At 52.6% G+C, this 15,703-nt stretch overlaps 1 protein-coding gene across 4 annotated transcripts in view; it reads left to right on the plus strand.

The window, feature by feature from the left end:
• IQSEC2 (IQ motif and Sec7 domain ArfGEF 2) overlaps nt 1-15,703 on the plus strand; it is a 359,223-nt gene that overhangs the window by 304,352 nt on the left and 39,168 nt on the right. For all 4 annotated transcript variants that reach the window (XM_078664507.1, XM_078664509.1, XM_078664510.1 and 1 more), the window contains 3 exons: nt 2,366-2,465; nt 5,833-5,994; nt 10,463-10,636. In XM_078664507.1, coding sequence (XP_078520633.1) covers nt 2,366-2,465; nt 5,833-5,994; nt 10,463-10,636 — 436 coding nt within the window. The remainder of the gene's footprint in view (nt 1-2,365; nt 2,466-5,832; nt 5,995-10,462; nt 10,637-15,703) is intronic.

A 15,703-nucleotide genomic window follows, 5' to 3' on the forward strand; every position in this document is an offset into this window, starting at 1 on the left:
CACAGACCTTTGAGTGAACGGGATACCAACAATGATATATTCTAATTACATACAGCATAAGAATATTTAACAGGGACTAGCTGCACAATGACCATTGCAAGGACTGTATTGCGTTTATTGTAGTGGGGTTTATACAGTTAAACTTTTTTTTGCTTCTCTCAGCCTCTAATGCTTTCTCTTCCCCCTCCAGTAGCACATTTCTTTGTTTTTTCTTCCAGTAACATCCATGCTTTTCTTCTCTACCTTCTGTAACATCACGCATGTTCTCTTTCTTATCATTCCTTTATTTTTTTTCCCACTTCTGTAATGCTATTTTTTCTTACCACTCTCTTCTGTAAAACTAATTTTTCTCCTTTTGTGGCGTTTATTTCTTTCTTCAGGCCCTTTGTAGCATTGATTTTCTTTTTTGCTCATTGTGTGGTGTATTTTGAGGTCGAGCCCAGAGTCAGCGCACGTGCGCTGCTCTGCGAGACTGGCTGTACTGGAGTATGGAAAAGAAGTCTCGCCCACTCCCCGCCCATATTTGTCATTGGCTCTGTCTTTGTCCTTCAAATGCTGGCTTCTGATTCAGTAATCAGCTTGTTAGTCCCTTGTTAGTACCGCCTTGTCTTCATTTGTGACCTGCCATGGCTACTGGCCCTTTTACTTCAGTTGTTACACTGTAGTGTTAATTAGTCTGTAAGCACAATTTTCGTTATTGAGTTTCTTTTACTGTAGGCAGGAAGTGTGCTGCTGCAGCTGGAACCGCGTGTGTTTTTTGAAGCAGCACGGCAGTGCTTTATCTTTGATTATATGTTTTGAAATTAACACCACAGGTGCCCACTTTCAATAACATCACCTGCCCTCGTGTCTGTTTCTTTCCTCCCCCCAACCCCTGTGACCAACGCCAAACAGGGTCGCTGAGGGCTCTTGTGAGTTGTGCGCTTTCACCTGTGAGTGCGTGCGGCATTTATCAAGAAGCACATTTCTTTGAGGTTTGAAAAAATGGTCAATTTCGATTGCTTTTTTGGCTGCGGACGAGCGGATACATCATAGACACTTCAGTCGTTTATTACTGTCACGGACAAGACTCAAGCGGTCTCGCACCCCTGCATACTCCTAGCCGTGGGGTATGCGTGTGCGACACTACAGGGCTCCCTCAAGTGGGCCACGTGTCTCACTACATCCCCTACAACTAAGTTTTATATTTAGGCCTTAAAAAACTCCATTGGCTCCCCGTGAAAAAGAGAATAGATTTTAAGGCCATCTGTCTAGCATACAAGGCATTACATGGAAAGGGGCCAGCATTCCTGAAACAACATCTCACCTGGTACCATCCTCCAAGACACCTTCGCTCAGCACAGAGCAAACTCCTCCGGACTCCAAAATTTAGAAAAGTCAACTGGGGCGGAATAAGCTTTATCCTGGGCTCAGCAAAGCTATGGAACTCGCTCCCAATAAACATCAAAAGCTACTCGGATTCAGAAAGCTTTTAAAGACATGGCTTTTCTAAAATTAATTTAACTTATATTACCCACACCTGTAACTCAGGCTCTTTCCTCCGCTATGAGCGCCTAGACGCCCACGGGCATTCGTGCGCTATATAAATCTCTCTCACATCACAACTTCGGGTGGCCCACACAAAGTCCTTCTGTCGTTGAGTAGGTTAAGGATTAGACCGGGGTTTCTGCTGAAACCGCTGCTTCTGTTGAGCCCGCACTTGGGGTGCCTTCAGGGGGATGTTCTGTCATTTTCCTTTGCTCAAATACTCCTGCATTCAGTAAAAGTCAAGGAGAATACTATTTCTCATGATGTCTCAGATGTCGCACAGGCATTGCAGAGAGCTAGCGAGCCAATGGCATTTGGCTAGTGGTCCCCCCCAGTAGCCGGATGCTTGGGTACAGAGAGCCACCAGTCGAGGGCATCTGTGGAGCTCTTCAGTCCTAAAGGAAGGTCACTGTTAACCCATGTCATTGCATAAATATGTGAGAACCTCTCACTTCTTTACCTCGATAATAGTTATCAGAGTTAGGAAGTTAACGTTACGAGCACTCGCACATTACAGTTGTGAGCGATTGAGTGCCAGGATAATGTGCTGCGTGGCTAATTACTTATAAGGTCCCAAAGGCGAGACCAATTGCATTGCAAATGCTTGTTTATTTTACTGCGCTTGTAAAGTTAATTTCTCTGTAAAGTTAATTTCTCTGTAAAGTTAATTTCTCTCATCTTCATCTGCAATGTGCATTTTTCTCCGTCTTGAAACACTCAGGCCTTTCTCTCATACCCCTTAGTAATATTACTTTGTCCCTTTTTCCCCGTGTTGAAGCATTTATCTCGTTTCCCGTCCTGCTGATATTTTTTTCTCGTTTCTCCTTCTCTTTTATAGGTAACTAAGATTTTTCAGAAGAAAAAGATTTTGGTGACCTACAGTTTCCGCCAGTCGTTCCCTCTCGTGGACATGCAGATGCAGCTCTTCCAAAATTCATGTGAGTATCGACAGATTGTGGGGCCATTTTTATTCACACAAACTCCCCAACCAGTGCTGCTGCCAGACTAGACATAAGTCTTACGGTGTGCAGTGTGCCTGTGAAGCGAGGCCTCAGTCTTTGCATGGACTCGGTCTAAGGCCTTAGTCTTTGCTTGGACTCAGACTAAGGCCTCAGTCTTTGCGTGGACTCGGTCGAAGGCCTCAGTCTTTGCGTGGACTCGGTCGAAGGCCTCAGTCTTTGCGTGGACTCGGTGTAAGGCCTCAGTCTTTGCTTGGACTCGGTCTAAGACCCCAGTCTTTGCGTGGACTCGGTAAGGGGCCTCAGTCTTTGCGTGGACTCGGTCGAAGGCCTCAGTCTTTGCGTGGACTCGGTCTAAGGCCTCAGTCTTTGCGTAGACTCAGTCTAAGGCCTTAGTCTTTGCATAGACTGAATCTAAGAGATTAATAACCAGTCCCCTCAGACATAACCGTAGAGGGCTGGTGTGTCTGAGCAGGGCCCCTCGTCCCTTCATTGCTGAAGCCACAACACAGCCTGTAAAGTTTATTGTCTTGGAAACTTATGAGATGGTGACTGTGCATGACCAGGACTTTGTGTTAGCATGACGAGTGAAACTACCATGGGTGTGTGCCTGTGTGCGACTAGGACCCTGTGGCAGGAGGGAGAGTGAAACCACTAGACATGTCTGTGTGCAACCTGGACCCTTTGGGACTAGGCCGAGTGAAACCACTACACGTTTCTGAGTGGAAGTTATCTTAACAGGGGAAAGAGAGCCTGAATTATAGCGCCCACACCAGCACTGGCTCCCGGTGCCCTGGAGTCATACCATACAGTCAGAGGCTCTGACTGCGTGGATCACCGCGGGTTTCCCCAGAGTGCTTCTCACCCGTGTTGATTCTTCCGTGGTTATGATCACTGAGGGAGTTGTTCATTTGAAGTGTCTGTCTCTGGTAATCTTTTTTATCTTGCAGCACTGCACACCTTTGTAAAACCCACTAGATCCTCCCAGTTCCAGGTGGCCTGTGGTCATTTTTCCTGTAAGCGTTCATGGATCCATTCCTGGAACGGGGGAACGAGTGGTCCACAGGATGCCATCATCCCCACCAGTTGCATATCGTTCTCACGATCAGATACTGTCCCTTCCTGTAGATGTGAGTTTGCTCTCTCTGTGACCAGTCTCTCTTGGTTTACTGTCAGGAACACTTTTTTCTGCTCTGGGACTAGCAATGATCTTTCAGGGTATATCATGAACCCCGGCCTGTGGAGTGCTACCGTCACTGTCCAAATGTTCTTCTGGCATTGGGCTTGTGCGCTCACCGTTACCAACCCGTCACCCAGATAGGCGTGCACTGAATCCATTCTTCTTAAGAGTGCAGCTATGACTGCCTGAGACTTTGTGAAGACCCCGGGTGCAGATTTGATTCCAAAGAGTAATGCTCAGATAATGCGCCAACCCATTTATGGAAGGACTAAAAAGAGTTATACCACCAAGACTTCCACCTGCCCCAGCGTGGAATCTTAACATAGTCCTTACACGATTAATGGGTCCACCTTTTGAACCAGTGGATAGATGTGAACTGCAATTTCTCTCATGGAAAATCGCTTTCCTCGTTGCAATTACTTCACTGAGGAGAATGGGTGAGCTGCAGGCACTAACCTTAGAAGAACCCTTTTTCCAGCTTCACAAAGACAAAGTGGTCCTTCGTACCAACCCTACATTTCTACCTAAAGTAGTATCTGCCTTTCACATCAATCAATCGGTTGAGTTACCTGTGTTCTTCCCGCAACCAGATTCTGTGGCAGAACGAGCTCTACACACCTTAGATGTTAGAAGAGCGTTGTTATATTACATAGAAAGAACAAAACCATTTAGTGAGACAAGATAACTTTTTGTTGCTTTAGCTCAACCTCACAAAGGCAATCCTATATCCAAATCAGGGATTGCAGGATGGATTGTTAAATGTATTCAAACATGTTATACGAAAGCAAAGAGAACTTTAACAATACCCCCTAGAGTGCATTCCACTCGCAAAATAGGGGCTACTATGGCTTTCTTAGGAAACATCCCCGTAGTTGTCATTTGTAAAGCTGCAACATGGGCTACACCACACACATTCACCAAGCACTATTGTGTAGATGTGTTAGCGAGGCAACAAGCAAATGTAGTCCAGGCGGTACTCAAAACACAGTTTCAAACAACTACAACCATTACAGGTTAGCCCCGGCTTTGGGAGCGTACTGCTATATAGTCTATGCAAAGCATGTGATCTACAGCTCACATGCCTCGAACGGAAAATGTTACTTACCCAGTAAGCATCTGTTCTTGGCATGTAGGGGCCAATTCACAGAACTAACTTAAGACAAAATCCTAAACTTACTACTTTTGGTATTCACAGAAGTTCAGATTTTGTCTTAAGTCTGTCTTAAGACAAACTTAAGTCAAAATCCTAACTTCTGTGAATACCAAAAGTAGTAAGTTTAGGATTTTGTCTTAAGTTAGTTCTGTGAATCGGGCCCGTAGAGCTGTAGATTCACATGCGCCCACCCGCCTCCCTGGGCACCTCTACCTGTTGCAGTGTTTTCCTACTTTACATACATACGCATGGACATCTCTATTCTACCTTTACTAACTCCATCCTCACCCTCTGCGGGAAAGAATCTAACAATGGAGTCGATGCCCCCGCGCACTGTCACCAAAAGGAGGAGTCACCTTATCTCGTGACTGGAAAGACTTCCTCAAAGAAAAACAACTTGCAAACATCCAAACCCAACACTAGATGGCAGGAGTATGCAAATCGTGTGAATCTACAGCTCTACATGCCAAGAACAGATGCTTACTGGGTAAATAACATTATCCTTCCTGTGGATACACTATTGATCTCAGATTCCTCACAACCTTCCCACGTCCCCCTCTGGGGAGTGGGATTCCTCAACATGATAATAAGGCTCCAGGTTGAATTTTGGCACACTGTCTTCTATAATTTGTTTGAAGTGCTACCTTTCTGAGGGTGCAGAAACAGAGCTCTCCAAACAAAGAGACAGATTAAGAAACTGGGTCAGCAGACAGAGGGGGCACTTGTATGTGGCTCCTCACCATCACTTCTGGGGGGGTACAGGGCCGCCACAGAGCACAAGGTGCCACCTGTTGGCACGCGGGAGCATCACAGGAAGAATTCTCCTGATCCACACTAGTTCTTGGTTGTTATTCCTAAGGTGAGGAATCTGCGGTTAGACAGAGAATGCAGGAAGAGCGTTACCAATGGAGCTTGTTCTACAGTGCCTTTGTTTGTCTGGCTGATGTTGAGCGCTCACATTTGTGTGGTTGCCGTTCTCTGCTCATGCACATGTCTGGATTTCTTCCCTTCAGATTACCAGTATGGAATCAAACTGCTGTCCGCCCTGCCTGGCGGTGAGCGCAAGGTGCTCATCATCTTCAACGCACCCAGCCTCCAGGACCGCCTGCGGTTCACCAGCGACCTGCGAGAGTCCATTGCGGAGGTGCAAGAGATGGAGAAATACCGCGTGGAGTGTAAGTGTCCAGACATTTCCTTCTTTAGGGTGGGGGTGACTGGTCAGACAGCTCCAAGGCCCCTTCCTGTGCCTCTCTCCTGTGGCATTGTGTCTCCTGACTGGAGTGTCCCTCTGCACCCACCTTGTGGTATGCCAAGGCCCCTTCCTGTGCCTCTCTCCTGTGGCATTGTGTCTCCTGACTGGAGTGTCCCTCTGCACCCACCTTGTGGTATGCCAAGGCCCCTTCCTGTGCCTCTCTCCTGTGGCATTGTGTCTCCTGACTGGAGTGTCCCTCTGCACCCACCTTGTGGTATGCCAAGGCCCCTTCCTGTGCCTCTCTCCTGTGTCATCATGTCTCCTGACTGGAGTGTCCCTCTGCACCCACCTTGTACTATGCCAAGGCCCCTTCCTGTCCTCTCTCCTGTGGCATTGTGTCTCCTGACTGGAGTGTCCCTCTGCACCCACCTTGTGGTATGCTGAGGCCCCTTCCGGTGCCTCTCTCCTGTGGCATTGTGTCTCCTGACTGGAGTGTCCCTCTGCACCCACCTTGTGGTATGCTGAGGCCCCTTCCTGTCCCTCTCTCCTGTGGCATTGTGTCTCCTGGCTGGAGTGTCCCTCTGCACCCACCTTGTGGTATGCCAAGGCCCCTTCCTGTGCCTCTCTCCTGTGGCATTGTGTCTCCTGGCTGGAGTGTCCCTCTGCATCCACCTTGTGGTATGCTGAGGCCTCTTCCTGTGCCTCTCTCCTGTGCCATCATGTCTCCTGACTGGAGTGTCCCTCTGCACCCACCTTGTGGTATGCCAAGGCCCCTTCCGGTGCCTCTCTCCTGTGGCATTGTCTCCTGACTGGAGTGTCCCTCTGCACCCACCTTGTGGTATGCCAAGGCCCCTTCCTGTCCCTCTCTCCTGTGGCATTGTGTCTCCTGACTGGAGTGTCCCTCTGCACCCACCTTGTGGTATGCCAAGGCCCCTTCCTGTGCCTCTCTCCTGTGGCATTGTGTCTCCCGACTGGAGTGTCCCTCTGCACCCACCTTGTGGTATGCTGAGGCCTCTTCCTGTGCCTCTCTCCTGTGGCATTGTCTCCTGACTGGAGTGTCCCTCTGCACCCACCTTGTACTATGCCAAGCCCCCTCTCTGTGCCTCTCTCCTGTGGCATTGTGTCTCCTGACTGGAGTGTCCCTCTGCACCCACCTTGTGGTATGCCAAGGCCCCTTCCTGTGCCTCTCTCCTGTGGCATTGTGTCTCCTGGCTGGAGTGTCCCTCTGCACCCACCTTGTGGTATGCTGAGGCCTCTTCCTGTGCCTCTCTCCTGTGGCATTGTCTCCTGACTGGAGTGTCCCTCTGCACCCACCTTGTACTATGCCAAGCCCCCTCTCTGTGCCTCTCTCCTGTGGCATTGTGTCTCCTGACTGGAGTGTCCCTCTGCACCCACCTTGTGGTATGCTGAGGCCCCTTCCTGTGCCTCTCTCCTGTGGCATCATGTCTCCTGACTGGAGTGTCCCTCTGCACCCACCTTGTGGTATGCCAAGGCCCCTTCCTGTGCCTCTCTCCTGTGTCATTGTGTCTCCTGACTGGAGGGTCCCTCTGCACCCACCTTGTGGTATGCCAAGGCCCCTTCCTGTACCTCTCTCCTGTGGCATTGTGTCTCCTGACTGGAGTGTCCCTCTGCACCCACCTTGTACTATGCCAAGGCCCCTTCTTGTCCCTCTCTCCTGTGGCATTGTGTCTCCTGACTGGAGTGTCCCTCTGCACCCACCTTGTGGTATGCCAAGGCCTCTTCCGGTGCCTCTCTCCTGTGGCATTGTGTCTCCTGGCTGGAGTGTCCCTCTGCACCCACCTTGTGGTATGCTGAGGCCTCTTCCTGTGCCTCTCTCCTGTGGCATTGTGTCTCCTGGCTGGAGTGTCCCTCTGCACCCACCTTGTGGTATGCTGAGGCCCCTTCCTGTGCCTCTCTCCTGTGTCTCCTGACTGGAGTGTCCCTCTGCACCCACCTTGTGGTATGCCAAGGCCCCTTCCTGTCCCTCTCTCCTGTGGCATTGTGTCTCCTGACTGGAGTGTCCCTCTGCACCCACCTTGTGGTATGCCAAGGCCCCTTCCTGTGCCTCTCTCCTGTGGCATTGTGTCTCCCGACTGGAGTGTCCCTCTGCACCCACCTTGTGGTATGCTGAGGCCTCTTCCTGTGCCTCTCTCCTGTGGCATTGTCTCCTGACTGGAGTGTCCCTCTGCACCCACCTTGTACTATGCCAAGCCCCCTCTCTGTGCCTCTCTCCTGTGGCATTGTGTCTCCTGACTGGAGTGTCCCTCTGCACCCACCTTGTGGTATGCCAAGGCCCCTTCCTGTGCCTCTCTCCTGTGGCATTGTGTCTCCTGGCTGGAGTGTCCCTCTGCACCCACCTTGTGGTATGCTGAGGCCTCTTCCTGTGCCTCTCTCCTGTGGCATTGTCTCCTGACTGGAGTGTCCCTCTGCACCCACCTTGTACTATGCCAAGCCCCCTCTCTGTGCCTCTCTCCTGTGGCATTGTGTCTCCTGACTGGAGTGTCCCTCTGCACCCACCTTGTGGTATGCTGAGGCCCCTTCCTGTGCCTCTCTCCTGTGGCATCATGTCTCCTGACTGGAGTGTCCCTCTGCACCCACCTTGTGGTATGCCAAGGCCCCTTCCTGTGCCTCTCTCCTGTGTCATTGTGTCTCCTGACTGGAGGGTCCCTCTGCACCCACCTTGTGGTATGCCAAGGCCCCTTCCTGTACCTCTCTCCTGTGGCATTGTGTCTCCTGACTGGAGTGTCCCTCTGCACCCACCTTGTACTATGCCAAGGCCCCTTCTTGTCCCTCTCTCCTGTGGCATTGTGTCTCCTGACTGGAGTGTCCCTCTGCACCCACCTTGTGGTATGCCAAGGCCTCTTCCGGTGCCTCTCTCCTGTGGCATTGTGTCTCCTGGCTGGAGTGTCCCTCTGCACCCACCTTGTGGTATGCTGAGGCCTCTTCCTGTGCCTCTCTCCTGTGGCATTGTGTCTCCTGGCTGGAGTGTCCCTCTGCACCCACCTTGTGGTATGCTGAGGCCCCTTCCTGTGCCTCTCTCCTGTGTCTCCTGACTGGAGTGTCCCTCTGCACCCACCTTGTGGTATGCCAAGGCCCCTTCCTGTGCCTCTCTCCTGTGGCATTGGGTCTCCTGACTGGAGTGTCCCTCTGCACCCACCTTGTACTATGCCAAGGCCCCTTCCTGTCCCTCTCTCCTGTGGCATTGTCTCCTGACTGGAGTGTCCCTCTGCACCCACCTTGTACTATGCCAAGGCCCCTTCCTGTCCTCTCTCCTGTGGCATTGTGTCTCCTGACTGGAGTGTCCCTCTACACTCACCTTGTACTATGCCAAGGCCCCTTCCTGTCCCTCTCTCCTGTGGCATTGTGTCTCCTGACTGGAGTGTCCCTCTGCACCCCCTTGTGGTATGCCAAGGCCCCTTCCTTTGCCTCTCTCCTGTGGCATCATGTCTCCTGACTGGAGTGTCCCTCTGCACCCACCTTGTGGTATGCCAAGGCCTCTTCCTGTGCCTCTCTCCTGTGTCTCCCGACTGGACTGTCCCTCTGCACCCCCCTTGTGGTATGCTGAGGCCCCTTCCTGTGCCTCTCTCCTGTGCCATCATGTCTCCTGACTGGAGTGTCCCTCTGCACCCCCCTTGTGGTATGCTGAGGCCTCTTCCTGTGCCTCTCTCCTGTGCCATCATGTCTCCCGACTGGAGTGTCCCTCTGCACCCACCTTGTACTCTTCCAAGGCCCCTTCCTGTGCCTCTCTCCTGTGGCATTGTGTCCTGACTGGAGTGTCCCTCTGCACCCACCTTGTACTATGCCAAGGCCCCTTCCTGTGCCTCTCTCCTGTGGCATTGTGTCCTGACTGGAGTGTCCCTCTGCACCCACCTTGTACTATGCCAAGGCCCCTTCCTGTGCCTCTCTCCTGTGCCATCATGTCTCCTGACTGGAGTGTCCCTCTGCACCCCATCTTGTGCTATGCTGAGGCCTCTTCCTGTGCCTCTCTCCTGTGGCATTGTGTCTCCTGACTGGAGTGTCCCCCTGCACCCTCCTTGTGGTATGCCAAGCCCCCTCTCTGTGCCTCTCTCCTGTGGCATTGTGTCTCCTGGCTGGAGTGTCCCTCTGCACCCACCTTGTGGTATGCCAAGGCCCCTTCCTGTGCCTCTCTCCTGTGGCATTGTGTCTCCTGGCTGGAGTGTCCCTCTGCACCCACCTTGTGGTATGCTGAGGCCTCTTCCTGTGCCTCTCTCCTGTGGCATTGTGTCTCCTGACTGGGGGGTCCCACTGCACCCACCTTGTGATATTCCATTTCTGTCCAGTACCAGGTGCTGGTGGAAGTCCATCTTCTGTCTCTCCAGTGCAGGGCCTATGATAACATATTGTGCTTTCTTGGGATGTGATACGAATGGGAACTAACTGTGCCCTTTGGTTCTATGTCTCACCTGTGCCCTTCCTCGACCACCTCGCAGCTGAACTTGAGAAGCAGAAAGGCGGGATGCGGCCCAACGCCTCGCAGGGGCCTGGCCTTAAGGAGGCTATGAATGGCACGCTGACCCGCACCAGCCTGGAAGACACCTACGCCGCCGGCGATGGCCTGAAGCGCAGCACGCTCAGCAGCTCTCTGCGAGACCTCTCCGACGCAGGTGAGTCTGTGCCCTCTGTGCTTCTCCTGCCCCTGGTAGTGCTTGGTGAAGATTCCTCTGCTATCTGCTCTCCCACTGCTTTCACTGTCCCGTGCCAGCCCCTCGGTGCCCTGCTGTCGCCGTCACTGCTTTCACTGTCCCGTGCCAGCCCCTCGGTGCCCTGCTGTCGCCGTCACTGCTTTCACTGTCCCGTGCCAGCCCCTGGGCGCTCTGCTGTCGCCGTCAACTGCTCTCCCACTGCTTTCACTGTCCCGTGCCAGCCCCTCGGTGCCCTGCTGTCGCCGTCACTGCTTTCACTGTCCCGTGCCAGCCCCTCGGTGCCCTGCTGTCGCCGTCACTGCTTTCACTGTCCCGTGCCAGCCCCTGGGCGCTCTGCTGTCGCCGTCACTGCTTTCACTGTCCTCTGCCAGCCCCTCGGCGCCCTGCTGTCGCCGCCACTGCTTTCACTGTCCTCTGCCAACCCCTGGGCGCTCTGCTGTCGCCGTCACTGCTTTCACTGTCCTCTGCCAGCCCCTCGGCGCCCTGCTGTCGCCGTCACTGCTTTCACTGTCCTCTGCCAGCCCCTCTGCGCTCTGCTGTCGCGGTCACTGCTTTCACTGTCCTCTGCCAGCCCCTCTGCGCTCTGCTGTCGCGGTCACTGCTTTCACTGTCCCGTGCCAGCCCCTCTGCGCTCTGCTGTCACGGTCACTGCTTTCACTGTCCTCTGCCAGCCCCTCTGCGCTCTGCTGTCGCGGTCACTGCTTTCACTGTCCTCTGCCAGCCCGTCGGCGTTCTGCTGCCGGAAGGGAACACCATTACCATTGCAATGGAGCTCCCTCTCTGCCAACATATAAATTAGGCCCTAAGTCTCTCATCAGTGAAGGGCACAGAGAGACTGCTGGCCGAGCAGTGACACCAGAGCGCCGAGGGGCTGGCAGAGGACAGTGAAAGCATTAACGGCGACAGCAGTGCACTGTTACTGCTTTCACTATCCCGTGCCAGTCCCTCGGCGCTCTGCTGTCGCCGTCACTGCTCGGGCAGCAGTCTCTCTGTGCCCTTCACTGATGAGAGACTTAGGGCCTAATTTATATGTTGGCAGAGAGGGAGCTCCATTGCAACGATGATGGTGTTCCCTTCCCGGCAGGGGAACATCCATTACGACGCGGTGTTTACACCGCACTACCGTTACAACAATGGTTTTACAACACAAGTCGTTACCACGACTTGCGCTGGAGGGCGCTCAAGGCTAAGGAATAGTAGATTTACTATTCCAACACCTTCCCTACTCTACGTAGGCTGGTGTTGGAATAGTAAATCTTACTATTCCTACGTCCAGCACCCTACAGCGCAAGTCGTGGTAAAACCAGCGTTGTAAAACCAGCGTTGTAATGGTAGTGCGGTGTAAACACCGCATTGTATTGACATACAACCTTCCCGGCAACGTAGTGGTTTGCCCACCAGATTCACATGCGGGTGGACCATATTCTGGCCACAGCAGCAACTACTCCGTCGCCGCCGTGGCCAAACTTCTCAGACAGACCGACAGAATAAGGGCCATCAGAGAATTGGCTATAAGTCTGTCCGTGCAAGCAGGATGGGCAGGCATATAGCCGGTTTTTTACTGTCTGTCACCGCCAAACAAACCCTAAAGGTAGGGGACAGTCAAAACATAAAATGCCCCCCCTCGCCATGGACGATGACTCCCATGGCTAGAGGGACATTATCCTTTTTATGTTCAAAAAGTAAATCAAGTCTTTGAAAAAAAACAGGTCGGTGCAAGGGTTCATCACGTTGACAGAGCCCTGCAGCAAACCGCAAAAAGCCAAAAAGCATTGACACAATCGCTGTGACGGAGGCTCCTGCCAGTGCTTTAGAAACAGCCGCCTGCTGGGCAGTCATTTCTACATTTGGCGAGTGGCATCTCCATCAGGGGGACAGTGTAATTTCCTCCATGGCCTTGCAGAGAAGCGGGCTGTCGCCAATTACATTTGGCCATCAGTAGTTAAAAAGAATAAGGGGACGCTGTAACGTCTTCCTCGAGGGACGCCAGAGGCTTGGAGGACAATCTGCAGCGATGGAGATATGAAAAGAATGAAAACTACAATAGCCTCCTGGATTCAGAGCTTCGGTGTGTCTGCCTCACACCCTAACTGTGACTGCGAGGAGTATGAGCGCAAAGGCTTGCACAGAGATGAGGCGAAGACTGGCACGAGGTACAGAGACTGGCATGGATTTCAAATCCAGAGACTGGCACAGAGGCAAGAGGCAGAGATTAGCACAGATGCGAGGTACAGAGGCAAGAGGCAGAGACTGGCACAGAGGCAAGGGACACAGACTGGCACAGAGGCGAGGGACAGGGACAGAAACGGGCACAGAGGTGAAGTACAGAAATTGGCACAGAGGCGAGGTACAGAGACTGGCACAGAGGCGAGGTACAGAAATTGGCACAGAGGTGAGGTACAGAAATTGGCACAGAGGTGAGGTACACCGACTGGCACAGAGGCGAGGTACACAGACTGGCACAGAGGCGAGGTTAAGAGACTGGCACAGAGGCGAGGTTCACAGACTGGCACAGAGGCGAGATACAGAGACTGACACAGATGCAAGGTACAGAGGCAAGAGGCAGAGACTGGCACAGTGGCGAGGTACAGTGACTGGCACAGAGGCGAGGTACACAGACTGGCATAGAGGCAAGGTACAGAGACTGGCACAGAGGCGAGGGTCACAGACTGGCACAGAGGCGAGGTTCACAGACCGACACAGAGGCGAGATACAGAGACTGACATGGAGATGAGGTACATAGACTGGCATAGAGGCAAAGTATACAAACTGGCACGAAGGTGAAATAGACTAACATGAAGGCAAAGGTCTTCCCCTAGTGCCTCGTAGTGGTAGCGGCTCATTTAAGGTGTCAGAGCATCTATGTGTGTTCCCCATCTCAACGATTGGCTGAACAAGTGTACAAGCAGCCAGCAGTGCCAACTGCACACATATGCGACCATCGCAGTAATCCACAGTCATGGTTTCATCATAAACCTGCCCAAGTGCCACGTCAGACCCTCCAGACCCAACCCTTCTTAGGAGTGATTCTGAATTCAGTGGCTGGCAAAGCCTACCCACGTCCTCAAGGAGAGCAGCCGTTGGCAGCTGGTACCTCTGTCGCCGCCACATTGTCAACTCACAGTTAAGAACTGTAATGCACCTCTTGGGCTGGCCTGTTCTCGGGCTAACGCGACCGGGAGGTCCAAATACTTTGGATACGAGGTGACCGAGGTTTTGATTGACTATAGCGCTACTAACATACTCCGGACTGCAGTCCGTGCAGACCTTGATGCGGACGGATTTGGGCATCTAAGAGTGGATATTTTGGAAGTACTGATTACATGGCTTTGTTTAAGACAGAATTTGTCGTTTAAACCCACTAATAACAACAATCGCTCAATATCTCCTGCGAGGAAATACACCAGAGAGAAGTTAAAGCCCTGACGAAGCCCAACCACGGCGAAACACGTTGGCACAAAGGGATTGGAGTGTGATGAAAATAAAGAAAAGAACTACTAGAGCCCCACTGAGAATCTATGCGGATTTCTTGTGATATTTACAAACTGAGACTTTAAATTGTGCATGTGTGGATGCACCAGACTAACTTGCTTTGCGAAGTGATATTAAGTGAAAATTACTATATGAGCGCCCGTCCATCCCACACACCCAAACGTTTGGCACCTCTTGGGCAAGATGGCCTCATGTATCACTATCATGGGCCAAGCCCGGCTATGCCCGGCACCGTGGTCACAAGTGGAGGGTCAGAGAGAAGATCTAGTTTAGTGACGGCCAGCGACCCTCGCTTTCCGCAGTGGTGGAACAGCAAAAACCTGGTGGAGGGCCGGCCTTTCACTAGACCAGTCTACAAGTGACCATCACTACAGACACCCCCCAAGCCGGGTGGGGGTTTCACCTCAACCACAACAGAGTGCAGGGTGTGTGGACTCCACAACAGCAGAACCACCATATCAACTCTCTTGAGCTTGTGGCGTCTGCCTTCCCCTCATAGCCGTCCTACCATTTATTCGAGGCAAAGTCGTTCTGAACAGGACAAACCTTCTGACTGCCTTGTACCACCGTCAGAAGCAGAGGGGGCACTCGCTCCCTACGGCTCTCCCTACTGGCTCAGACCGTCTGGCATTGGGCCCTTCACCTCCACCTTCACTTGATGGCAGAGCAGCTTCCAGGGCTGGACAGCTATCAGGTGGACCTGTTATGCAGGACGCCTCAACAAGCCCATGGGTGGGAACTCCACTCGTAGGTCCTGCACCAGTAACTTCAGCAGTGGGGAACTTCCAATGTAGACCTGTTCGACACCCCCAAAAACCGAAACTGCACAAGCTTCGCCTCCAGGCAGCCGCACCCTCGATCCACAGGCCATGCACTGCCAGTCAACTGGTCCGGGATATTTGCCTACACTTTGCCTCCTCTCGCGCTCGTTCTGCTGGTGGTACAGAAGATGTGGTACCCATCTCTTGGCCTCTTTCTGGTGGCCCCCAACTGGGTCAGGCTGCCATGATATTTAGCCCTGCCAGCGATGTCGATCAGCCCCCGCAAGAGGCTCCCCATAGCCGGACCTTTTCACCAAGGACCAAGGCCAGATCAGGTACCCAGATGGCAAGCGGCTACACCTAGGGTCTGGCACCTGAGATCCCAGGATACAGATACCTGGGCCTCCTACAGGAAGGCATGAAGATCCTGCGCGCATCTCGTAGACCCACTACACGCATGTTATGCAGCAAAGTGGAAAAGATGAATCCACTACTGCATTGCCAAGAAGTTAGATCCGCTAACACCTCCATGGCATCATCGTCTACCCTTTCAGAAGTCAGGCTTAGCCTATCACTGGTACATGCAAACCAGGGAGCATTTCTCCCTCAGTTGAATCCCCGTCATTAAGGCGTTCATGGAGGGCCTCAAAAGAGTCATCCCTGCTACTCTTCCTCCTGCAGCAGTGTGGAGCCTCAGTATCGTATTTACTAGACCCACGGCCCCCCATTCGACCCTTGCACTCTTGCCCTTTCCAGCACCTCTGCTGGGGGGGGT

This window comes from Lissotriton helveticus, chromosome 10, assembly GCF_964261635.1.
Source record: "Lissotriton helveticus chromosome 10, aLisHel1.1, whole genome shotgun sequence".
NCBI lineage: Eukaryota > Metazoa > Chordata > Amphibia > Caudata > Salamandridae > Lissotriton > Lissotriton helveticus.